This window comes from Gopherus evgoodei, chromosome 4, assembly GCF_007399415.2.
Source record: "Gopherus evgoodei ecotype Sinaloan lineage chromosome 4, rGopEvg1_v1.p, whole genome shotgun sequence".
Classification (NCBI taxonomy): Eukaryota; Metazoa; Chordata; order Testudines; family Testudinidae; genus Gopherus; species Gopherus evgoodei.
The window spans coordinates 107,127,969-107,154,778 of record NC_044325.1 but is presented as its reverse complement, the minus strand read 5'-3'; the positions used below and the strand labels follow the sequence as shown (position 1 = coordinate 107,154,778).

Sequence of the window (26,810 nt, the reverse complement as noted above, 5' to 3'; positions counted from 1 at the left end):
ACCTATATCAAACATCCCAGCTCAGTATAACAGAATAGGCAAATGTCACGGCTTTAGCAAGCATTTTGCATTCTGGTTTTATAACCATATTATGAAGTAAATACAAAGCATGCAGAATAATATGGCAACAAAGTGGAAGAGTAGTGCCTGCCTTGGATGTGTAAAATATTTGATGCCACTAAGATCAACGCTCAGAATTTCAGTTCAGAAGCTGCTTGACAGATGTGGAAGACTCGAGCTATGGTTTCCCGAGGTGACAGTGAATGGGTCCGAGTATCATCTTAGTCAGCAGGTTGCTTCCCATTGGCTTTCTGGATTAAGTAGAGGAGTAGATCACTGGTGGCTATGGAGGGCAGGTAAGTGGGTTTCCCCTTGGCAGTGCTGAGTGCATTTTTGAGGTGGCTGTCTATTAGCTGAAATTTAATGGGAGGGGGGGTTTAAACATTTCAAAAGCACCTAAATCACTTTGAAGCCACAGTGTAAAATTTTCAAAAGTGACTTAGTCACAAAGGAGTTGGTTAGGTCACTCATATGAGAAGAGGGAGACCTGAGTTCAAATTCTTGCTGTAGGGGTTTAAATCTTGGGTCTGGAACAGGGACTTGAACCCCAGGGCTTTGATCTCCCAGGCAAGTACTCTAGCCAATGCGGTGTAATGGAGGGGATGACATGTTGGTCTCGTTTTGTGAATGCCAGTGGTGCCTAAATTCCCTTGTGAATCTAGCCTGAAAAATCATAACTTTTCATATTGGAACTGTCAGAAAGAACTGTTTTGACATTTCTGACCCCCCCCCTCTTCTATTTACTGAAATCACACAAACTCCCAAAATGTTTTGATCAATCTGAATCTGCATTTTTTAGCAGAAAACAAAGTTTGGGTTGAAAAATTTTGTCCAGCTCTATTTAGGAGCCTAAGTCCCTCTGACTTTCAGTGAAACTTAGGCTCCTATGTGCCTATATCACATCTGAAAATAGTATTTAGCCTTCTAAGTCACTTAGACACTTCAAACATTTTTACCCAGGTTCTCTTTTGGGGCATTGATGCACTATTTTAATTTCACACGAGCCCTCTGGAGTTTCACAAGAAATTGGATTAAACAATAGAGTGCCCTTCCGCTTTTTTCTTTTAAAATATAAACATTAATTGAAATTAAGAAATGCACTTCAGAACAGTTACCTTTTTACTCTGAAGTTTTGAGCTGCTGAGCAAGATTGATTAATCCATGCAGTAATTGTGTTCTCTTTCCAGCCAAATAAACAGATATAGGTCACATTTTTGGAACACTTTAAATGAAAATCATGTTACATTTTCAACCTATCTTTTGAAAAATCTTTACAATAATATTTATACAGTAGCATTTCAGAATAAACAAAAACTAAACAATATTTCTTCCAAGTGGATGTACTTAATATTTACAAGAGAAAACACAAAACATGCAGTAAATACAGATTGAAGATTTCTGAAATCCTTTCACTAATCTTGGCCTCTTCAGATTTTTATCCTGTGCTCATCAGTGTGGCAGCTGAGCACCACTGTTGACAAGTTTTGAATGTAAAACCCTCTACGCTTTTAAAAATAATATAAATCCAAAAATAATGTAGTGTAAGTAGTTGAGTCTCTGGGAGTCTCAGACCTGCTGCATAGAATCCTGTTTGTTTCCCCATCCTTGGAGAAGAAGCAGCTACTGAAACCTGGCAGCCTCTTCTTGCTGGAAGACTTCCATCCTCCTCTAGGCAGGGGTGGCTCCAGGCCCCAGCATGCCAAGTGCATGGCTGGGTGGCATGCCACCGGGGGGCGCTCTGCCGGTCGCCGGGAGGGCGGCAGGCAGGGAGCTTTTGGCAGCATGCCTGCAGAGGGTCCGCTGGTCCCATGACTTCGGTGGACCTCCCGCAGGCGCCGCCCCTGCCTCTAGGGAGGAAGGTGGAGTCAGAACTCTGATGCCAGCTTTTCTACTCCTTACTTGATCCACTTCCCCACAATTCTCTTCTCCTTCCTCAAAAAGTCCTAAGGCTCCTCTTTACCTGAAGCTGATTTCTGTGAGTCAGTGGGAGGGAGGGATCGCCTTAACCCCCTCATCTGACGTCATATGTCTCTGGGGCATCCAGCAGGTTCACCTGACTCTTGAGCTGGTTGGCCTGCTCCCCACCTCTTGGTTATTCTGTGGGCCTGGCAAGACTCACTTTCTCCAAATCCAGTTGGAACTTTCTTCCCAGGAGACGGTAGCAGTTCTGCTTCCCAGTGTCCCTTCACTGTACTATGCACTCACTGCACTTGTCCATTATAGTACTCTGGATCTGAGATGCTCACATGGGAAAGAAACCTGTGTGATTCAAGTACAGTAAGTTGAGATTATTACTTGTGCCAAAGTAAAATGTTCATATTTAGCATATTTTTTGGCTTGATTCACACAAGGCTTGTGAACTCTTTACTAGGATAACTATGCAGTTTACCCATAAACAGACTGATAAGCACCATTAGCATAAAGATTAAATGTACCATAGTGTCATGTTAATTAAACATGCTCTACACAATAAACTTTGAAAGTTAAATGAGAATTTTTTAAAGTATTTTCTCAGGTTGAGCCATTTCTCAATGATTACAAGCGTAGCTCACCTTGTATTCTTGTTCCATAACAAAGGTTTACCTTTGCCATGATTTCTAAATGACAGTAAATGACCTAAATGACCCACATGTTGTAGTGTTCCTACAGCATGCTGTCTATGGATGGAAATCTTCTTAAATAAATGACCCACAAAGCATTAAACTGCTGTCCAGAATATTGCTGCTTATTTTGTTTTTTTCAGAATGTAAAACTGAGGGAAAATTATATTAATCAAAATGTGAATTTGGTAGTACATGAAGTAGTTATTACACTGAGAAGGTTTAGATGGAAGGGAAAGAGAGATTTGATATTGCAGAGTACATAATTAATTACTCTTGTCACAAAAAAGAAATAGTTGCTCTCAATCGCGCTTCCGCTTCACAATCGTTGTAACGTCCCCTACTACTTGGAACATAGCAAGGCTGCATGCTGGGATCTTTTAAGGAATTTCTAGTAAAATATATGTTCAAGCTGCCACTTGGAAAAAGCACTTTGGTATTTAACCCAATTTCTTTGTGAATATTGTTCAATAGCTGCTGTCTACCTGATATTCACAATCTATCTTTCTCCTCATTTAGGTACACCAGAAAGCCTGGCAGAAAAAGAGCGACAGCTCTCTACCATGATCACCCAGCTGATCAGTTTACGGGAGCAGCTCCTGGCTGCCCATGATGAACAGAAAAAGCTGGCAGCCTCACAAATTGAAAAACAACGGCAGCAAATGGACCTTGCTCGCCAACAGCAAGAACAGGTGAGGCTCCAAGAAAGAAATCTGTGAAAATGTTTCTTTCAGAACGTTAAAAACTTCTAATAAAATTGTTCTGCTTGGTGTTTCCTTTCATCAGTTTTATTGAAAGAGCTTATATTCCTTTGTAACCAATAGAAATAACGAATTGCTTTTTTTACTTTCATAAAGGAAAAAATGTGATAGGAAACTGAGGAAAAGTGGTATTTGGAATGTCAAGGCATTTCTTTCCTACAATTAATCTCAGTAAATAGATTGTTTGATTTCTTGCTACTCATGTGATGAAGGGTAGCAAGTTACCAGTGAGCCACGCTATCATAATTTTTTAATTCTCTCTCTGATAACTAAACAATCAAAGAAACAGGTACATAATTGAGAGACCAGAATATCTACAGAGAAAAGAAGGTAAATAATATCTTTAAGAAACACAGTTGTTCAAAAGAGCTGTCCTTGTCTTGTAGTATAAAAATCTAACAATGATCCCATATACTAATCCCCTAGGCATTAGGTCAGAGAGATCCAAATTAATGTGCAATTTTTAAGAATCTGACATTATTACTAGAATTATCTTTTCAGTTAAATGTATTTTATAGCTTATATAGCGCAATATATGCTCTGTTGATTTTAATGAGTTGTGACGTCTGGTATTTTACGTGCTTGAATATTTGCCCACATGTAGGAATATGGACTCATCCCTTAATGGAAAATAACATAAAGGAACACTGTAAAAAATCAGAAGTTAGAATGTCATTTAGCCATCCAGAGATGACACAGTAATTAACTATTGACACTTGTGAATAAGCTAGCACAAATTAATCTTGACACATTTGCAGACGAGTGATATCTTACAGTGAACACTTTGTAATTATATTTCAAAATGAAAATTAAATGACACTTAAAACTAGGTTGTCATGCTCAATGAAGCGAGCATGTAGCTCAACCGATTGGCAAATAAAATTCAGAATTTGAGCCACATGGTGCTTATGTATCATACTTCACTGTGTCGAACCTATACATCTAGCCTATGTTAGGATAATTGCACTGTCGTGTTTTCTATGCATTTTCCATTACAGCAGTATACCATTTAGAAGGAACCATCAATATTAGATGCATAGTGGAGTTTTGCTGATTTCCATCAGGAAATGAATATTCAAATACTAGTGTATTGTACTTAGAGATGCAGCGATCTGCACACCAGCAATCTGAACTCTAGCAAATTAGCCCCTCCGCATGACAAGCTAAACAAAGCTCTCAACACTGCCCTGACTAACTTAGGATGCAGAGGAGTGGCCAGATCGCCAGCAGTTCAGAATGGTTCAAAACATAGGATCCAGTAGCTGTGTAACAGTCAGAAAGAAATCACTTTGTACAATTTTCATTCTGAATCTGATTTGGGGGTGGTAGGGGCAGTGGACGTTTGCTTGAGCTGATTTGAGTACCACTGTGGATTGAATCTTGAAAGGTCCACTTGCGAACATGCATCAAGTAAGATGTAATACAACTTTAAGGTGAAATGGCATCATGCATACATCATTAATTAAAATAATGGTACTTAAGCATTCATATGGATGTGTGAACTGTCTCAGTAAAGAGGATCAGCTGCAATTGCCCCTCTAAGCATAGGCTGAACTCGTGATCATAATTATAACAATAACAGGTACTCTGAGATCCTGGCAGCTGTCCCTATATTACAGGGGTGGCCAAACTTACTGACCCTCTGAGCTGCATACAACAATCTTCAGAAGTTCAAGAGCCAGGGTGCGCCTGCCAGGGCTTGGGGCTTCAGTCCTGCAGTGGGGCTGGTGGGCCTCAGGGCTTCAGCCCCGTGAGGTTGGGGGGGCTTGAGGCTTCAGCCCTGCTCCCGCTGAAGCCCCTAGTCCCGGCAAGGCAGAAACGCCAAGGCCCCCCTCCCTGTGCTGGAACTAGGGGTGCTGGGGGAGCTGTCGCACCCCCTGACTTGAAGTGGTTTCCATTATACACAGAGTTTACAGTTTGGTTCAATGGCTCTCAGAACCCCCACTATGAAAATTGTTCCAGCAAACCTGCCTGCTGGGCAGAAGCTCCTAACCCCACCATCCTGCTGCAGGGCAGAAGCCCCAAGCTCCCGCAAACAACCTGATCCACGGAGAATGGGGGGAAGGCAGAGTGGGCTCTGAGAGCCTCACTTTAACTGTAAAAGAGTCGCATGCAGCTCATGAGCCACTCCGCTATGTTATCTAGTCACACACCGTCCCCCTCTACAGCAGGCCTTGCTAGCTAATGCAGGACCCTGTTTGAGTCAGTTGCATAAGTAGCAGGAGAGGGCCTGATTCTTCATTCCTCACTCACTAAACTCCCATTGACTTCACAGGGAGTTTAGCCTTAGGAGATCATGCCCATAAAGATAGTTTGAGCCCATTAGTAGGCAACTGTTTGGCAGTCCCTGAAAGTGGGTTTTGATTCTGCTCCTGTGCTAACTATCCTGTCTCTCAGCTGCAGGAACTGGTGGACATCAGTTTTCTCTTTTGAGGGTGTAATTGGGACTCTGTGTGGTGCATAAATCTTGTATTCATCCCCTGCACAGGGATGATTTTTTCCTGTAGCAATGCAATAAATGCATATTTTTTCAGATCCTGCAATTTCAAAAGAAAAATAAACCTAAAACTGATCATTTTGTGCTATATTATTGCCTTCTCCTAAGGTGCATAAAGATACAGCATTTTTGTTTGCATATTACGCAGTTGATCTGAATACTTTGCACTAAAGTTAGTTGAAAATGCAATCGTGTTTCAAAATCACCCTCACAGCATTTACTATATTTTCTTTATCAAAATATCTCTACTGCCCATTTTCTTAGCTTTCCCAACATTGAAATATATGCACGTGTGAAATCATGTGCTATATTGGGGGAGGAGGGAAGAGCGAGAGAGAACAGTGTTCTTCCCACACACTGGGAACTAGGTACTCCTGAGTTCAGACTTTATATCTGGTACTGACTCTTGCAGAGGTAACTCAGAAGAAGCCTGATCATCCCCCTTCCCAAGGAATATTTATAGGAGGGGAAATGATACTTGAGAAATGAGTCACAGGGTGAGACTCAGACCCTCAGGAATGGGAGGATGGTGTCCTAGCAGAAAGAGAAGTCACCAGGATTGCTGAGGCTGGGTTTCCTGGGCAACATAGATTCAATCCCTGATCAGATCTTCTGAGCAGTTATCCCTTCAAGACAGCAGTCCCAGTAGCTCACCCAGCTCCTCCTGGCTTCTCCACAGCGGCAGTATGGGAAGTTAATGTAACAATCGGACAGTTAATGCTGGTCTGCATTATCTGCTGCACAGATTTCTGCTCAAAAATACATCTTTAGCCGAGATGATCGGGCCATCTCCTTCTGCTCTAAGAGATCTTGGGATGGCTCCCCTCAATCTGGACAAGCCTCTCTGCACTCTGTCCCATTGCTATATGAACTTGCTTCTCTCAATCCATGTAAAGGGAAAGTAGCCTCAGACCCTAACCTGTCACCTTCATTTGCCCAGTTGATAAGAGAACAATAATATTCACATATTTCACAGAGTTCTTCTGAGAATTAATTATTTAGCCCCAGATTCTGCCACTTTTACACATTGGGTAGCACCTTTCTCACTGAGCAGTTCCACTTAAGGCAGTGGGACCTACTAGGGAATAAGGTACCTGTGAGAGTGAATAAGACTGGCAGACGCTTGCCCTTATATGCTGTATTTTGAAGCACTCCATACAGCCCCAGTTCAACAAAGCAATGAAGCATGTCCTTAAACTTAAGCTCCATGGATAAGGATGGAATCACACACCTGTGTAAGATTAAGGACATGCTTATGTTCTTTGCTGAGTTGGGGCCTAAGTGTTAGGTATTAGTACATAAGTTTTACTGGATAGTTACGGTCTGATGTTACATTTAAGTTTGAAATGTTTCTATTATTTATACAGGTACCTCAAAAATATCATTCACTAATCTTCCTCACAGTGTTTTGGTATCTCTTAACAAATGGTGCTCAATAAAAAAAAAAACTGTTTGAAATGATCATGAAGAATAACTCAGAGGTTGTTTTCACTCAATAAGATTGAAGTTTGGACATTACTATTTTAATTTAATGAAAAATTTATTTCTAATAGATCGCAAGACAACAACAGCAACTTTTGCAACAGCAGCACAAAATCAATCTACTGCAGCAGCAAATTCAGGTCAGTGTGTTTTATGTTCTCTTCTGATTATGCTTAAATTCCATTTACAGAGAGGGAAGGATTTAAGATAAAACAACCACATGCTTTATGCATAAAACCCACAAAGAGGGTCTCTATGTCTTTGAAAATAATTGTCAACAATATTTTGATGGAAACTGCTTTTGGTTAATAAGCAGGTTTTTTGAAAGTTGTGAATTATTTCTTAAATCTTGCCATTTAACTCTAGAATCTGCAATCATTTTGATTTACACGCCATGAAGGAGAAGCGGAGATTCAGTTATTGTTTATAGATTACTTTATTGTACAAAGAGAGAATTGGCTTTATAAGGAGAAGATTATTATGGAAAACAGTCCATAGAAAACATCTGAAACTTCATTAACCGAAGCAAACAGCTACAGAGCAGGAAGATAGCCTTTCAGATGCCAGCATTCCCCAAACCTATTGAGACAAAACTAGGTATGCAGGCTCTGATATCTTGCCTAATATCCAAACGAGTGCTGGTGCACCATGACCCACAATGCCTTTTGGTGCACGCCATAGGCAACCTTGTAGTTGAATGGAATGCACAGTCTCTAGCTTAATCATGTACAAGTAGACTCTCGAGTGTCTATAGAGGTGGACAGTCAAACTTTATTTGCAAGTGGTGTTGGTGTGTGGATTTCCCCACTGTGTCATCCTCCCTTCTTCCCCGTTCTGCTCAGAAGCCTTCCCTTGGCCTATTCTTCTATTTAAATTTGCATCCTGGCTGTTGACAAGCTATTGTGTGGCTGGACACCTGCTATATTGTTGTTTATGTCGTGTAGCCAGATGCTCCAGTGAGAGCCACCTGCCTCTGTCCCTACTATCCAGCAGTCTCTGTAGGCAGAAGGTGCACTTATTTCTTTCCTCATCCTCACCCCAATATATTTGCATATCCTTTTGCAAATATCACAATGTTATTTTGTTTGGACTTTAATTGGTTTAATTAACATTTGTCAAGTACGCTGACACCCTGGGATGAAAGGCACAACAGAAGTGCAGAACATTGTCCTCATTGTTTTCTTGACTGAATGTGGTTTTGAAAAGAAGACTCTGTGTCACTCTATTAGTTGTGCTTTGGGGAAGGAGAGCATAAAAATACTTGAGGCAAATAAATATTACATATTCCTCTCTACCCCTGTCTTGCAGAACAGGTAACATTAGTTTTAGAAAACCATTCATTAGTTTATTACATAAAAAAATCTTGAATTGGCATAAGAGCTAAAAACAAAGCATAACTTAAATGATTTAAAAAATGTAAAAGAGACCAGAGAATCATGTTAATTTAGGAAAAATAGGTCCTGGCATTTTTTAAGGTGAATGGGATTTAACATATTAAGCATCAGTTTGAGACTATTCAAGGCATCTCTTGAATGCATGCAAACACTTACTCCTAATTAGAAGTGTATGTATCAGTAGAATTTGTTGGCACAGAAAGAGTCAAATTATGACTGTTGGAGCCTTTAAAGCACTGGAATGGGGGAATCATCTTTGGCATAGGGTATAGGACTGCCCTGGTCACTCCGCACCATCCCACAGCATATTCTCCTCAGTCACCTTTGGCTATCCTCAGAATTAATGAAAAAGCTATGCAAGAGTTTTTTACTTCTGTTGAAAAGTGGGATACACAGACATAGGAAAAAGTAGTCTAGCAAAAGTCAGTTTTTCTATCTGTCTGGCAGAACATGGTTGGCTTCAATGGGAAGAATCTTCCTTCATATTCCCAGTCCAAAAAAAAATTAACTCTTCTCTGAGACTTTTGGAAACCTTCCGGATACTACTATCTGGCTCTCTCGTATTCCCAAGTGATTCCAGCCGAACAGTACTGTGGGTAGATCACCAATCAATAGAATGCCATAGGAATCCTCACTAACCTGCCAGGGACCTCTGAAAGGTCAAAGTAGGGCAAGAACCAAATGTATTTTAGTTTTAGGAGGATTTTCATACCCTAGTCTTTAGTGCTTATGTCCACATATAATTTGTCTGCTAATGCAATGGGTTATGGGTACAATTCTTGGCATATTTTCAGAAACAATTTTCTTTTTGCACTCGTCAGTTTTTGATGAACTTACCAAGAAAAAACAAACAAATAAATAACCCCCCCCTACACACAAAGAAGAGGCTGTGAAACTAAATTTGTAAATTTCATGTAATGTATAGGCCCTTTTGTGGTAGAAAAGGTGGAAGTTCCCATATACACTGGTTTCTTTAATGAGAAAGTGCTAACTCTGCTTGCAAGACTATATCGATATAAAACAAATAATATTTGGGTGCTGGGTGCTACCTTCATTATCGGAATTGAAAATCGACAGATTTGCCTGAGACTCATTGTGAAATCTTAACTTGCTTGCAGCATGGCCAATAACAAACTGACTGCAATTTTCACACAGTGAGAATAGCTCTGGAATGGCTTTATTTTTGTGCCCAGTCTCATTTCTTCTTGCACTGGGATTAATTCTGATTCTGATTGCATCCATGATTTTTAAAAGGTGAATTGTAAGGCTGCCTTCTGGAAATAAAATAATAAGGATCTCTACCTTACCGTCTTTGTTATAACCTATATACATGATGCCATGATGGCAGGAATCTATCAGCAGAAATTTTATGGCTGTGGTGCAGTGTCTTCCATTGGATTTGAGAAAGGTTTGCTCTTTCATTGATCTGAGTTGACAAAGCATTGGGAGTGACTTGCAGCTTCTTTCTCTCCTCCACCTCCATTTTTTCTCCTTTATAGGATCCTTGGTAATTGTCTGAATCCTTGTGCATCTCTCCACATGAAGATGTGTAACAGGACTTTTAGTGGGGGCAAATGGCTATTCTTTGTCCCTCAATGACTGCTAAGTCTTTTCCCACTTGACCTTCCTCATATTCATTGATCAATTAGATGTGGCAGCTGGGCCGATATAGGGTGCTCTTACTCCATGTTTGTATAGTGGTTTGGATTCTATTGTATGTGAAATATTTGTAGAGTGATTTTTGCTCATATGCATAGACTGGAATCTAATCAATGTGAGGCAGGGAAAGAATTTTTCCTCCATATCTCGATGGCCAGGCTCACAGTGGGCGTCTTGCCTTCCTCTGGAACATCCTGTAAGACTCCTCCTGTCAGTTATTAGGATTGTGGGGGATGTGACATATCAAACATGCATGTGGTCTCTCAGAAGGGCTGCTAGGAATGCTAATTGTTAGGTTTATGGAGGAAATCTCCTATTTTAGCTGATGTTTAGCCTACATAATCCACAGTTTCCATCAGCCAAGTGGTTCTTCCTTATTTATTTGTTCTTGCTTATTTTGTTGCAGGTTTGTTACTCAGGCATTCCTTGTGATAGAGTCAATTGCCTTAGTTGCCTCCTTTACAGCTTGTTGTAGATTTGGGGATGGGGAGAAAGTCCTTGCTATTTAGTTGATTGAGACTGTTAAGACTAGGTGTCTACATTTCTTGTACCTGAAAATGTACTGTTGGCAATGGGTGATATGTTGCTAGGCTAAGGATAGGCTGAAGGATGTGATGCTTCATATTGCTGTGTTTGGTGTGAAATAATAATTGTCCTCTCCTTTATAAGAGATTTTGAAATGTGAATATTGTAGGTGTCAATTTCATCTGGGCACAGGCCTGTCCATGGCCCAACTACTTAGAAATCAGTTTGGTATGTTCTCTACTGCAGTATTCCGAGGCAAGTGATTGTGGATGCAATGTTTTCATCACATAAGATGCACTGTGTACCTCTCTAATCTTCAGAGGTCTGTGGCATATAGTCTCCAAACAATAATTTTGACAATTTAAGGAATACAGTTTAGGTAATCCTTTGAACAATTAGAAATAATCAAAGAGGTTCACTATACTTCAGTCAACAATAAGTAAAAGTGAAAAGAATCCATTAAAACAATCACTTATTTCCCCCCTAAATTGCCGTTACTTCAAACATCTTATTTCATTTATCCGTTTCAAGGACCATTTTCACACTCCATACCTGATTATCATATATTGTGCAGCTTTGTCAACAGCATGTCAACAAGAAACATATCAGGTATTTCAGGCAAAACCAGTACAGTCATCTTAGGAGTGATGAGCTCATATATTTATGTATTTGTTCACAGTCAGTTCAGGATTCTGGGGGTGGATTTTGCGGAGGTAGTTTTGTCTAGTAGTTAAAGCATGAGAGGTTCCCCTTCTTTGTCTACTTCTGTAAAGGGCTTTGAGATACTGTGATGAAAGGCTCCAAATAAGTGCAATATTTTATTACTCCTCAGCCCAATTACTCATACCCCCTGAAGCTTGCTTCCCTCTCTGTGTGGACAATAAACACCCTTCAACAGGAGAAGTTCAGAATTAGAAGAGCTAGTGTTCCCAGTTATGATCCTTTATCCCGCCGCCCAAGGCAGGCAAGTCTCCCATTGATTTCCATGGACTTACAGATGAGGGAAGACTTCAGGGCAAGCCCAAGGCTGCAGGATCAGGTTCTGAGCTGTTTTATATTCTTTGAACCAAATTCGTTTCTGATCTAAAATGTAAAAAATCTTAAAGCAGTAGGAAAAAACTAGGCTGCTCCAGGGCAGGGTAGGGTGGGGAGATATTAATATATGCTATGCTGGGAAAACTCATCTTAGGGAATATGGGAAAAATCCATTTAAGGAAAGACTTCTTTAATGCATCATAAACAGAAGGGAGAATTCACAGGATGGAAATGCTGAAGTCTGACTCTGTATAATGGGCCCAACTGTGCAAGGTGCTGGATGCCCTAAACTCCAAGTGAATTCAGAAACTTGTTGGAGACAGTCAATTCCTTGCAGGATCGAGTCTGCTGAGTGTCTGTCCATGTTCTGCTGGAGGAGGAGGAGACTTTGAACCCAATTCCTCAAGCATTCTGCATGCAGAAGATCCATTTAAGTCCGTGGAAGATACGGGTGTAGAGGACTTAAGGAGCCAGGCCTTTGCTTAGTCACTCAGACTTGTGCAGCTGTCATTGGAATGAATGCTAAATGTAGGCCACAATTTTTAAAAGAGCTCAGCTTCTACATCTGAGGCCAGCACAATGGACGCGGAACTTTTTCTGAGAATCTGGCAGTAGGTGTCACAATGGGAACTGAGCACTTTTGAAAATCTGGTCGTAAGTGCTCCCATCCCTTTCCCTTCTCAGTGCCCTTACAATATAGTGTTTTGAATCAGGTGTAGTTTCCTTTGCATAGAAAAATTGGGTTCTTCTGCCCTAATAAGTATTCTGCTTTAATTGAACCATAGAAATTATTTCTAATAGTAATTGTGTTCTAGTTTTTTAATGGGTATGTTCATGCTGTGTATCTTAATATCAACAAGCTTGCATTGTCTATTTCTATTAAAATGAGTGAACATGATTACCATGATAGTAAACAAATAAAAGAATGGTAACATAAAAATGACAACTGTTTAAGCTGTTCTTGAATATGAATCATTTGAATCGTACTTAAAACTTAAGAGGCTGATCCAACAAATCTCTCTCCTTATCCATGATTAACTACTAACATTTCAGGTACCTGGTGAGCTGAATAAGGACTATCTCTTTATGTGAAGTGCATGTCTAAAGATCAGGAATAATTACATTGCACATTAGCCTTCATGGCCTGCATGACCTGGTTAATTAATTTTTTGCTAGGATAATAATAGTAGAAATATATTTAAAGATATGCTTCATCATTAAGTATCTAATTGACCTCCAATTTTAAGAGCTGGACCTTTCATTTATTGCCTTTCAGAGATGGGTTAAACCTCCTAGCAGTAAGCTTGCTGAAAAGGCAAAAGCTGGAATCTAGCTCTCGTCGGTCCCCAGTTGCTCTGTCTTAGATTGCCTCTCTTTGTTTGTAAACTGTATTTAGCATTGGCAAGCTTGGTTACCATGCTACTATTCTGGAACAAGGGAATATTCTTTTTTTTTTAAATCATCGATCATGAAACTGATCGCCTTCCTGCAAGCTCTGAGCAGGACCAAATAAAGCCATTGAAAGTAACTTGATACCTCTATTGGCGTGGTATATGGATCAGATACTCCCTTGAAAGAAAATGAGGGTTATAAACAAAGCTTAGAAGTCTAGGAATAGCCCCCAGCTTAAGCAAACCCTTAAAATATTTTGTAATTGTATCTTCAATCATGAATTAGCTAGGAAAAACAGACCCTCTTTTCCCTTTTATTTCACTGCTGAATGCTGTTTTTAATTGCCCACAGGCATGCTGTTGTGATCTTCTTTGGAAGTTTCAAACGAGGATAAAAATGCAAATCTAATTATTTCTTTTATCTAATCTAATTAACTTTTAAAAGTAATGATAGATGCACTATAGCCTGCATCAAACATTTTAATAACCAAGTTACTGGATTAAAGAATAGGTAAAACTACAGTAATTTATAAACAGTGATGATTACTGCAGTTCAAAATTTAAATTATTGTGGTGGCTCAATAAACTGTACCAGTAGCTTATTAATATGTAGTAGAGATTATACATTTCCTTTAAATTCCAACTTGCTTATGAATTGAATCCAAACTATCATTAGCTTCTTTTGATTCAGTTCAGTACCAATGCATTGCTGCAAAACTAAGACTAACCTCCTCCTTCCAATGCAGTTGCCCACATGGACTATTTGTAAATGGAAGATTTAAATGCCAGCATGTTACTGTAATTTGTACCCTTGTTATTTAATCAGAGACTGAGATTTCCAGAACTCTGCTGTGTGTGTAGCCTCACTGCTTCTGTCCAGCTCGTCAGTCGTGTTAGCAAAGATGGCAACTAGTCCAATGTGAGGGGCAGAGCCGGAGAAAAACAGAAATATGTTGAACATTTATGAAGCAAAGCAAAACATTTCATGTTTCATTTTCTAATTTTTCTGTGATTTTTTGAGTAAATAGATTTGTGTCTCCTTCCTAGATCTAAACAAATTGTATTTAATGCAAAAATTAAGTCTTGTGTATCTCTTTCATATCACTTCTGTAATTATAGAGCAGTAAATGGTAGAATAGCATATGTTAGCAACATGAGCAGCAGTCTATGAAATGAGCTACCAGTTAATAAAATGATCTTGTGGTGATGTTGGCCAAATGCTAGCACACATGTTTCGGAAAGTGATATTTCAACAGACTTGAAGAATAGGACTTTGGCACACGGGTGCTGAACGTGATCTGATGTATGGAAATTAGCTAAATCTACAGTCAATGTCATTGTTCCTCAGTCTCAAGTGGTGCAGAAAGTGGTAGTAGCTGCCCTTTCTCTCACTCTCTCCCCTCACGCTCCCTTTTTAAAATTAACGATGGTGTTTGGGGAGGGACGTCACACATCCATCTATACTCCTCAGTCCAAGCACTCTTGTTTCTTTCATTCTTATGCTGTATTGCAGACTTGCCCATGGGCAATACTTCTTTTTCTTCTTTCAGTCCACCCTGTAGGCCTGTTCCTAGAGCTGAAATCCTCATCATCAAAACCAGTGGGGCCAGGATATTACCCTCTGTGCTTTGCTTAAGTGAGGACTGCAGGCTTGAGCCCTATTTGTTTAGGCTCAGATTATGAGCAGCCCCAAAAAATATGCAGAGGAGCAAGCAAATATTGCCTACTTCACTCATGCTGCTGCTCAGGGTCCACTTCCAGCAGCCCTCACAGTGCTCCAGGCAGTCCAATTACTTCACCCACATTTGTGCAGCTTGCAGCCCCAATAGTCACTGTGCCTCTCTGAATGCCTCTAGTGCTCCTCCTGGGGCAGTGCATCTCCAAATCACCAGGCTGTGGTGTTAAAGCTACAGTCTAACCCCTAATTAATGTCAAAATCATCCGGAATAATTGGAACTGTTTGCTTAACCGCAGAAAGTCAACTTCCACCCTCAGTTGCACCTGCACAAACAAACTAAAGTGTGTAAGTGGAAGCAAAATTTGGGCAATTGCTTTCCTTCCAAAGGGCCCAATCCTGCAAAGTCTTATTTACATGAGTAACCCTTACTCGCCCAACCAATATCTGACTACTTGTATATCTAAGTATTACTTCCACTGTAGAATTGGACCCATAATACAGAAGAATGTACAATTAATTACATTAGGTTTGCATTAAAACATATCCCATAACTATGACATAGAAACTACATAGGATGTTGGCCTTTATTTTGCAAATAGTTCTACTTGCTAGGGAGTTTTCTGTGACTGTCTATAATATGGTGGCCAACAGGGAAAAACAACTTGGGTTTGGATTATATTTTTTTTCTACAGTGCATACTGCCCAGAATTCAGTGAAAAAGAAAACAGTTAATGAAAGTACAGAAACAACTTGATTTATGGTGATATCCATGTATACAAGCAACACTGGAATGTGATGATATCAGAGGTCAAAGTTTCTGTCTGCAGAAGCAGGTATTTGGAAGAAAAATAATGAAGTGCAGCCCCACATAAAAAGGACAAAAGCATTTAGAAAATAAATTGTAAAGTGCTTTTTGAAATCTGACAATAAATTGTTGAATTCACCAGATGGCATAAACTTTGACCTAAGAGATCAAAGTGGTTTTTAGTTGTTATACTTAATGATGTATAAAAATTCTTTTATAAGATAAATTTATTTGACTGTGTTTGCAGTAGTTGTGAAAATTAGTTGAAGAATACAAGTGCATTATTAAATCAATTTGGGGAGAAAAGTGTGTTAAGACGGTACTTGGTTTCACAACAATACAGAAAAAATAAGTGTATTCTTGTCTGGATTCACATGGAGATTATGCATCCATATGGAGAACAAGATAGAATTGGAACGAAAAAAAGAGAAACCACTTAACAGTCTGTAAGTGTTTGGACTATTTAAACCAAAAAAAGTAAAAGTGAAGTGGATGGCCATTTGTCTTGGTCTTAAGCAACCAATGCCATTACTAGAAAAAACTGGTCCCTGCTAAAGGTGATCTTTATGAAAAAGTTGAACAACATTGCACTGGAGATCACCTGGGAATATTTTAAAGTAGTTGTGTAAGTAAGAGGCAGCTGGCCTTTTAGTGCAGGTTCACCGTATTGCATCCTGTGCTTTACAGATTTTTAAAGAAAATGAAATTATATGATGTAGTTGCGTCTTTGACCATGTTGTATGCAAGAGATTTGCTTGTTTAAAAAAACTAGTCTTTTATATAAATCTAGTATATACCATCTTCTGTGAGTCAGGCATTTGCACAGCTTGTATAAATTATGTCTATATTGAGAATTTAAGAAGTTGTATAGTATGCATTCCACATTTGAGGGATGGCAAATAAAAACTGATATACTGCGAGACATATGATATAACACAGTGAAATATCTTTTAAATTCCAAAGGATGCACTGACATCACCATGCTTAATTCACATACAGTAACTTCCACACATTTTATTAATGTTAGATTGAAGTTTGTAATCATTCAATAAAGGAAAACAAATGATGCAAACAGTATACAATGGTTCATTATGAAATGCTGAATTCATCTTATTCACCCACCCAAAACGACAGTGTGTTAAGAAAACATTAAAGTTGTAACACCAAATAATAAAAGCAAAGAAATTCACAGTTGAGAGTGAAGTGAGAAATCCATCCTGAGACACATCACAGTCCCACAGCATTTGTTAAATGTATTTTTTAGTTAAAGAACTTTTTTAAAAAAATATGTAATAATCTGTTGGTCATTTTTACTGTGTGGGCCAAAGTTTAGCCAGGTGGATGAACATGCTTTTGCTTTGAAATATAGACCAGGTGGACAAACATTAAGTATGTGGACTAAAACACAGCTGCTCTATGTGTGTGCTCAGGACACATGGTAAGTAATAATAAAACTGATGGGGTGATGGATAGCTATTGGCCAGGTCTTCGGACTGGGACTCCCTAGACAAAGCAAAACAATAAACATTTTCTGGAGAGAGAGGGCTTGGAGCCCATCCTTGCTCCCCCAAGAAGTGCTGAAAGTCACATTAGATGGAAGGACTCACTGGAAAGTTGTAGTGGGCACTGTCTTTACCCTCTGCTGATATTTGATGTTTATGTGAAAGATCTATCTAGCCCTCATTTGTGATACCCCATTATCATAATATGTAAGTACCTTACAGATTTTAGTGCATTTATCCTTACAACACCCCTGAGAGGTAAGGCAATGCTGTTATCCCCATTTTAGAGATGAGGCACAGAGACACTACGTGACTTGCACAAGGTCACACAGGGGATCTGTGGCAGAACTGAATGTGGGTCTCCCAATTCTCAGGTTTGTCCCTGACTGCTGGATCTTTTTTCACCATCATAATATTTCACTCACATGGCCCTTTGTTTCATCTGCTGTAGTGGAGTTCTCAGTCATGGAGAATCCAATATCAATAAGACAGAAGCCCTTTAAACTTCTTCCCCAGTTTATTTAATCTCAGTCGGCTGGGTAAAGACTTGCCTCTTCTTTTCACTTTCTTCCATAACTGGTATTATTATCATTCCCATGAACGTAATTATACCATCAAGTTGATTGGAAGCATGGAGTCCATGCCTGGAAAAGGGGCAGGCATGGAATGCATTATGAGGAGTTCTGCTGCTCCTAGAGACCAAGTATTTCCCTTCCTCCTAGGTAGCAACCTCCAAGGTTCAACCAGGAACTTCCTGGAGAGACTAGCCTTATAGAAAGATTGTTTCTTGGACTATGTCTAAACTACGAACTTGAGGTAAGTACCCTACTCATGTACATACTCATGCTAGCTCGCTGAGTGCTAGCACAAGTATAAATAGCCGTGTAGCCATGGTACCCTGGGTATTAACAGTGAAGGCATATGCCCACTGGTTTCAGGCAGGGTTATACTCAGCATGGCTCAGCTGTGCCTCTCATGCCATGACCAATGCTACTGTGGCTACACTGCTATACTTGCGCTGGCTCAACAAGAGCTAGCATGAGTATGTGTACATGAGCAGGGGATCACAGCCCTCCCTTGTCTTGTAGACATAGCCTTGATATAGTATACTTATGCAGTGTAGCCTACATAAGTAATGTTCCTGGGGGAAGATGGGAGGAGGTACTTTTAAAAAATGCCTAAATTTAATGGTTGTACCTCGCATGGTTTGTAAGTCATGCAGGTGACTCAAAAAGCTACATTACTTCCCTGAAACATCGGTCTAATAGTGTTTTTTAATTTAATCAAAGTGTCTGTTTCTTTGCATGCCATATTTTAGGCCAGAGTATATTTTTACAGCCAAGTTATAAACCCCTGAAAAAAGGGGCTTATAACGGAAAGGTTGACACAACATTAATTCTAGTGTTGCGAACGCAATGCTATAATTTTGGAAAAAGACCTTTATAGCTTTGCTAAGATATTAATTGCAGGAAATTACAGCATATCCTATTAAAGTATTATGTCAGTGACATACATAGCATATGACACCTTTTCATAGTCTCCCTTGTGTTCATGGCAATGTGTTGCCTTTGTATCTTCATGGAAGAAGTGGGTGAAATGGATGGGAGTTTCTTTAGTCCTCTGAGGTATTGATCAAGCTTCATGGAAACAAAGCCTATAAGCAGATGACCTTATTTTCCCATTTTAAAAATTGGTCCTCCTCCACACAGGTAATTCAAATGTGGACATCTAGGTCTTGATCCAAAGACTATTGAAGTCAGTGGGAGTCTGTCCATTCATTTCAATGGGTTTGGATCAGGCTTTCACTTTGACTCCAAACCTTACCAACCCAAAGGTCCCATTGGCTTCAATTAGAGTGTTTCAGAACTAAGAGTTGCATATTTAGGCCCTTTTCATTAATAAGGATCTGGTTCTGGATCATTTACGTTTATATAACTTGCCTGATTTCCATGGAGTTACTCTTGTTATACACTGGTGTGAGACAGAATCCATCTCTAAATGTAATTTCATGCAACTTTAATGTATTCACTGCATGTATGTACAGTAGGTGAGAACTTGCAAAAATTACTGTAGGCTTCCAATTTGTTGAATGATATACATTCATCTGGTTCTATATCTTTTATTTTGAGTAAATGGCATATTTACCAAATTCCCACTACCACTTTACCCCACTATAATGTGGTCGTGGGGAGCCCAAAATCCTTACTGCGTTATAGCTGAAACCCCGTTATATTGGAGTAGGGACGGCAGGGTTCCGACGGTGATTTAAAGAGCTCCGGGCTCCAGCAGCTGCTGGGAGCTCCAGGTCCTTTAAATTGCCAGTAAGCCGTGCTGCTGCAACCCTGGGATAGTGGTGGCGGGGCTCCAGCAGTGATTTAAAGGGCCCTGAACTCCTCACAGGAGCCGGAGCCCTGGGCCCTTTAAATTGCCAGGAAGCCCCACTGTTGCAGTCCTGGGGTAGCAGTGGCAGGGTTCCAGCAGGATTTAAAAGGCCTGGGGCTCCTCTCAGTAGCCAGAGCCCCAGACCCTTTAAAGCGCCACCAGAGCCCTGCTGCTATCGTGCTATACACGAACCCGTGTTATGTCAGGTCGCGTTATAGCGGGATAGAGCTGTACTTTTTAGGATTGTAGAGGCATTGTGTCACACTCAGTTTAAACAACTCTATGTTCTGATAAGGCAGTTCATTGTACTATCACATTTTTAATATACACTATTTCTTGGCATTTTGATATATTTTAAGCCCAATAGGGCATCACTTGTTTTATTAATGATAGACATTTGAAGAGGGAAGGAGAACTATTCTTAGAAAAGTGTTCTTCAACTGTTAGCTCTTCAGGGCACAAAGGACTCAGACTTCCTATCTATTTATACTCTCCTTAACACAGTGAGACCCTGATCCTGGGAGGGTCACTATATCGGTATTTGTATTGATAAATATGGAATAATAATAATAGCATATCCTGAAACAAGTGGAGTTTTGAATCCCTATTTCAAAGCCTAGTTTTTCCCTCCAAAGATAGAGGAGCACCCACAATTGCTTATGTTTACACAAAGCTTTCATGCCTGTTGTACAGTTGATTAATAGCTAACAAGATGGGAGAAAAGGCCTTCACAGAAAAACCACTGATATGCAAGCTCATTGGACTGTCGATGGTTCCCATTAATTGCAGGCTTTAACATATAATTATTGCATAGATCTGGTTTTACTTATCAAATCCAGACCTGCTTTTTCTCTGCCTGCTGTGCAGGGGAAACTCCATGCTGTACCAGCTTCTTTTACTTGGGGCTCCCAGTATCATCAGGATTAAAGCTGTCAGATCAGTCATCGCTCTTTGTTTTGTGGTTTTAAATACAAAGGTTAATATGATTGCTTGATAAATATACCGTTTTGGGTTTGTTTGTAAGCTACAAATGCTTGGAAAAAACAAAAATTCCTTGTTTTTAATACATAACATTTTAATTTTGATAGTTATTCCCAAATTCCCTCACATTTCTGGGGAGGAAGATATGAGGACTGCACTTTAATTTATTTCTCTAATCTGGCCAGTAATCTGTCGCCAAACAGGCTCCACTGGCTTGCTCCTGCACTCAGATTCAGGATAAACCGCCACTGAAGTCAATGAGAGTTTTATCTCATTTGAAGTTGTGCAGGCAGAAGGTGCCATTTCCTTAGCTGGTGTAAATCAGTGTTGTGCCCTGAAGTCAGTCCAGTTCAAGATATGCAGAATCCTACCCCTAGTTTACAGTGTTTTAAAACAAAGGTAGGTTTGAAAGAGAAGCATTCTGTTGTGCTTTTGTTATTCATTGTAAAATCTTCCCTTTGTACCAAATATACGTTTGTGGAAGATAAAGTAACTGTCTATTTTGGACTTCTTTCAGATAGAAAGTACATTGTGCTTGTATATTTTTGCTTTGCTTGCTTCAACTACTAGTTTGATGTCATTATTACCTTTCAGTGGACAGACTCTTTCTGTTCTTTTTTGTTGATGATGAATAGTATAGAGAAATCTTACTGAGGACACTTTGCAGTCATCAACAACATAAATGGGCAAGGAACAAAAATAAAACAACCTCCACTAAATTAGTAATTAATTAATCATTGTCTTTTTTGTTTTAATTAAGAAAACACACGTTTCTTAAACAGGGCATCAAATCTGTCATCTAAAATGGAACAAAGGATCATTTTATTTCCCTTTGTTGTTTTCCCATCATTTAGATGTACATATATTTTGGGTGTAACTTTAGGAGGACCAGAATTTACTAATAATTTATACAGTAAACACTGATGATTATCAACCATTCAAAAGTAATAAACATTTCCTGTGTGAAATAGATGTGGCATCAAGTGTCTTAATTTCTGACAGTAAATGGTTCAGCTTTACTACACAGACATTACCATTTAATGGTAAAAGTCTCACCACACTCAGAAAACATAGGTCACCTCTTATAAAACTAACAGAGTTGCACACGAAAGAGAAAATACTTTGAAGAAAGATCCGGGCTCATGTGTATATTAACCAGAGCAGATGAAATGATTTATTGGGTTTTATATACAATCTGTAAAGGGTAAGCATTGCTAACAGAATGAGTGGCAGCCTCAGGGAGCTGAGTAGCCCTCAGGGAACAGCCTTTGTTCCTCTGGACTTGACAGGCATGTGTCTCTGTTAAATGAGGGCTTAATTTCTCTCATATGTGCACAATTTCCAAGCTCAACAAAGGCAGCCAGGACTGGAGCTATTTAAAAGAGCAAGCTCAGGAGGAAGCATTCCTGAAGAAAGGGGATGCTAAAGGGCTAATTACTCACCATAGCTTAGCAACTGTTTTTTTTCCTAAGCAAGGTTTATTAACATGGAACTGCCACTTTCATTTTATATAAACATGCATTAAAATGACAAGAGTATTATTTTTCTTTGAGACATAGCCATTTTAAGGGTCCTGCTGACCTAAAATAAAATAAAAAGTGTGTTCCATGTCAGGTCTGCAGTGAACATAGCTAAGTTCTTCAGCTGCAGGAAAGGGGAAAGACTAATCGAGTTTGGACCTTTTCTCTCCAAGGGATGGAGGGAAATAAACTTATTTTAAAAAAATAACTAGAAGTCGTCATCAGTGCTGTTGTTGCACTTATGTAAATACGTTAATTCAAATTGCCCAGCTACATGATTCAGCTTATGTAAAGCTTATTAATATTTAGCCAGTTACATGTGTAGTGTGATATTCATTTTATACGTCTCTTCCTACGTATTTAAATACGTATTCAGGCACAATAAATCTTAATGGCTCCTTTCAACCGAACCATTAGCTCCAGTCCATATGAACTCGATTTTTTTTTTTTAGTTGTTGTGGTCTCCGTTCCATGGCCCCATCAGTGGCAGTGGCTGTGTTCTATGGAGAGCAAGGTGGTGTTTGCCTCAGGGATTCCACTAGAGTGGACATTTTTCAAGCATAGAAAACCAGACGTCCTCTGGCCAGCACTGCCCACTTTCGGTGACGCCTTCAGAGGAAAATAAGCCAACCCAATCCACACATGTTCTAGTATGTGGTGGTTACCACTGAGCAGTCAACATCTGCACTGTTTCAGACTTATTTCCTTTTCTGTAACAAGCAGGAAACTCTTTTAAGAAATAGAGCAGGTTCAGTTAATTCCTTCTTATTATGATATTTTGATTCTCCTAAAATTACATCCAAAATGTTGGTAAAAAATTAAATGTGCGTTCCCATTCCCCTGTGCTATGCTGAGTGGGGTTCTGGGGATAGGCAGGGAAAGTTTGGGATACAGCTTTTGATTTATGTCTATGGAAATCTACTGACCATTCCCCACACAGTGGAGATGCATGACAGACAGAGACAAGTTACTGCAGACCTAAGACAACAGTAAGAGGACATTTGTGTTTAAATCAAGAAGATTTGGGGGGGGGGGGGGGAGGAGAGGGAAATGTTACAAAGAGCGAAAAGATGGACTTCAAATGGATGACTCCTACAGCATTAACTTTAGTATTGGTTCAGTTAACATAGCAAACTGTTGTTCTAGAAGTGAAGATTTTGGGACTATTCCAGCAAAGACCATACCAGTGGAATTACTCACAGTACATAAAGTTAAGCATGTACTTATGTCTTTCTAGGCCTGGGTCCTTTATGTTTTTTCCAAACACAGTGTTGACTCACTGATGCTGTTTTGATTTTCAAACAGTATCATTTTTATCCATCAGATATATCTGTCTTCTTCATCTCTTCAAGGTATGTATTACTATAGGAGGCATGACTTACCTTTATCAGATTCAGATATTAAACTACGGAAGGATTTTTTTCTATGATGGTTTCTTTGGCAGGTTATTGCATTTTCTGTATAAATCTACAAGTTTTTAGAACCACCCATATCTCAAGTTAAATGTTGCTTAACCACTCAGTTGGTTTTGAAATCACAAGTAGACTCCATAGTCCCTCTTCCATACCATATTTTTTAAAAAAGGCAAATCTAAATGCAGTAAATCTCTGAGGCGTTTTTTTAGTTCTATTTTCTGTTTCATATATAATCTGGGCAACATACCAAAGTTTTCTGACCTGCCTATATGAATAACAGATCAGATCATCAGCTTTTCACCTCTGAAGCACAATGGCAAAAGTACAAACCACAGGTTGCAACATAGGGCTGCTGAGAATGAAACTAGAATTGTCAATCTTTGCATGTGTGCAGTGATTGCACTATGTAAACCAATAATGCTGCTTCCATGAACAGTGTTCTAGGTGTATTGAGAATTAAGTTTAAAGAGAGAGACACTAGTAAGCCAACAGAAACAATTTTTTTTTTTGCCAGTAAGAAGTGGGTAGAGCAGAGCATCAAGTTGGTAGACCACAGGATTGGGATGCAGGACTCCTGGGTGCTAGTTTTTATCCAAGTAATGTAAGGCATTCTGAGCCTTAGTTTCCCCATGTCTAAAATGGGAATAATAACACTTGCCTATTCCATTAGGAGGGAGGAATGTGAAGTGATGTTTAGGTTTGCTGAATTAGCAGTTTTAAAGAGTTTCAGGGAAGTAAAGATGAATAATTTTTATTATCAAGAAAAAAAGTGTGGAAGAGAAAATTGTTCTCTGAAAAATGAAAAGTGAAGTTATAAAAAGAGAGAAATGAAAAGAAAATGTATAAACTTGTGTTTATTTTTCACTAGAGAAATTCTCACTGTATCGTTTTTCATTGTGTTAAGTCCCATGGACCTGACCCTGATCTCATGTGCAGCTGCATAGATCAGGAGTAACTTCACCGAACAGTAACAGGTACATCTTTCTTTGTCCTGATGATGGATTCACAGTTGTTGAGTCTCAGATTCACCGTTTAATTCCTTTACTTTCCGTAGATGACAAAGTACATAATGCTTGATGAACTGCAGCTTCCAGGAATGCTCAAATGTTAATGCTACAAAGGAGATATTGCAGGTTGAAATCTTGCTTGGATTAAAATTCTGCTTTGGATAAGGTTAAGGAGTAGCATATATATGAAGGGGCATTTGGTACTGTTACATGACCCAGGGAAAATGGTTTAACCTGGATTCCATGAAGATTCTGATTAAGCCTCCCTCTAAAGATTTGTTTTCATCCTCTGGAGGAGGAGGGGCTCCTCACCAAGAGAATTTCTTTTCCATCTGATTAGGGGAAAGTACCTCCTATCATAAAGGAAAGTCTCACACAGGATTATCTTCTTATCGTGCAATGAGAGGACCCAGATTTTACTGGGGCTTTTGTGAAGAACTGTGGAGAGTGTTTAAGCTATGGCACCACAGTTCTTAACTTTGATTTTATAAGAACTACAATAGACACCAGAAGAAGCACGCACACTCACTGTTTCCAACTGAGACTGGATTTCTCTCTTTAACCCTTTGCTGCATTCTTGTTTGGTTAATAGCATGAAATATTAATCATATAAATGCACTATATCAGAGGCTATTGAAGCAAGAAAGGATAACCAGCACCTCTCTTTGTCCCTCACCCACCCTCACAGTTTCACTGCCTGAACTCTCTTTCTGGATCCTAAGCTTCTGTGTGAGTAGGCAGATCATGCTGTGTATTTGCAAATAGTCTCCAATAAAGGTTCATTGCAGTTGCTTAAGTTTATCTTTGGTGATTATCATGGTTGTATATGAATTTGCAATACAATCTGCCTGATCTTTTTTGTTTTGTAGTTGTGTAACATTTTGGTATTTTACAAAGTAGTTTTTAACCATTTATTTCTTGTGTGCAGCATTAAAAATACAATACAATACAATACAATCTATAATGGCCAATGAGAATCCTGGTGTTTACCTATTTCTCAAAAGTTATTGCATCATTGATCCCTTCTGTTCCTTGTTCAGTGGATCTTTATGGTCAAAAATCTGGCCTACCATGTGTCTCTAAAATGGATACATAGTAACAGTGCAACTATGGTGGGGACAGAGGACCCCTCTCATAGCTCCAGCTTTGAGAAGATTTTTCCTGAAAGAATAAATAATCTGTTGCAGAGATGGGTATCTAGTTCCCATTGCTGAATTTGTGGATCCAGAAAATCCACATACAATCATGAACCTTGAGCCTTAGGACCTGACCAGAATGCAGTCTCTCTGCCACTACTGCTGATGGACTGCAAAGTGCTCTGACTATAGGTTTTGGGGGACACAGAATTCAGGTGAAAATATTTGACTATGTGCTCCCTCTCCTCCTCTGCCTCAGTATTTTCTGTGGGGCACCAGCCAGAATTTGGCCCATTGCCTGGATAATTCACCTTGAGTATATTTAGTAATATCTTTAAGATGATTGTAAGAGTCTGCTCTAAACAAGGAATCAACCTATCACCTCTGTATTCACTCAGTAATGTTGCCCCCATTGTTGTATTTGCACCTTGGAGGCTATCTTAGAGTGTTTCCCATTTCATCCAGGAGAAGTTTTGCACAACTAATACCCACTATACTTTTTATGGCAATACTATGATTTTGTTGGTAATATCCATGTTTAAATTACTGTCCAGGCACCCACTGAAATACTTAAGGTTTTTGTATATGGAGTTTTTCTGTTGTGTTTGTTAAGAATAAGTTTCACGTCATTTTTTCCCTCTCATCTTGATATTCTGGTGTTGTACAGTACTGAGTGTTATAAGTAATGTACTGGCAGCAGAAGTGTTTGTATTTCACTGGAGAATCTGCAGTATCCTTAAGGTAATAGGAGTTGAGAGGGAGCTGTAGTCTCCAAAAGTAATCCACAAATTTTAAATTATTTCTGAGTAATTCACAGCCAGAAACAATTAGCTTCCTAAGCATACTGTGCTATTTTTGTGAACGTTAGGAAGGAAGTATAACCTAAGCGTCTGAACAAAGTCTGGCGCAAGAAAGTCAAATAGTTTGGTATTAATTTTTATCTCTCATCCATAATTTTCTCTTGACAGTTTGTATATTTT

At 39.3% G+C, this 26,810-nt stretch overlaps 1 protein-coding gene across 17 annotated transcripts in view; it reads left to right on the top strand.

The window, feature by feature from the left end:
* Positions 1–26,810, top strand: part of SOX6 (SRY-box transcription factor 6) — a 459,305-nt gene that overhangs the window by 281,844 nt on the left and 150,651 nt on the right. For all 17 annotated transcript variants that reach the window (XM_030560472.1, XM_030560465.1, XM_030560471.1 and 14 more), the window contains 2 exons: positions 3,180–3,352; positions 7,472–7,540. In XM_030560472.1, coding sequence (XP_030416332.1) covers positions 3,180–3,352; positions 7,472–7,540 — 242 coding nt within the window. The remainder of the gene's footprint in view (positions 1–3,179; positions 3,353–7,471; positions 7,541–26,810) is intronic.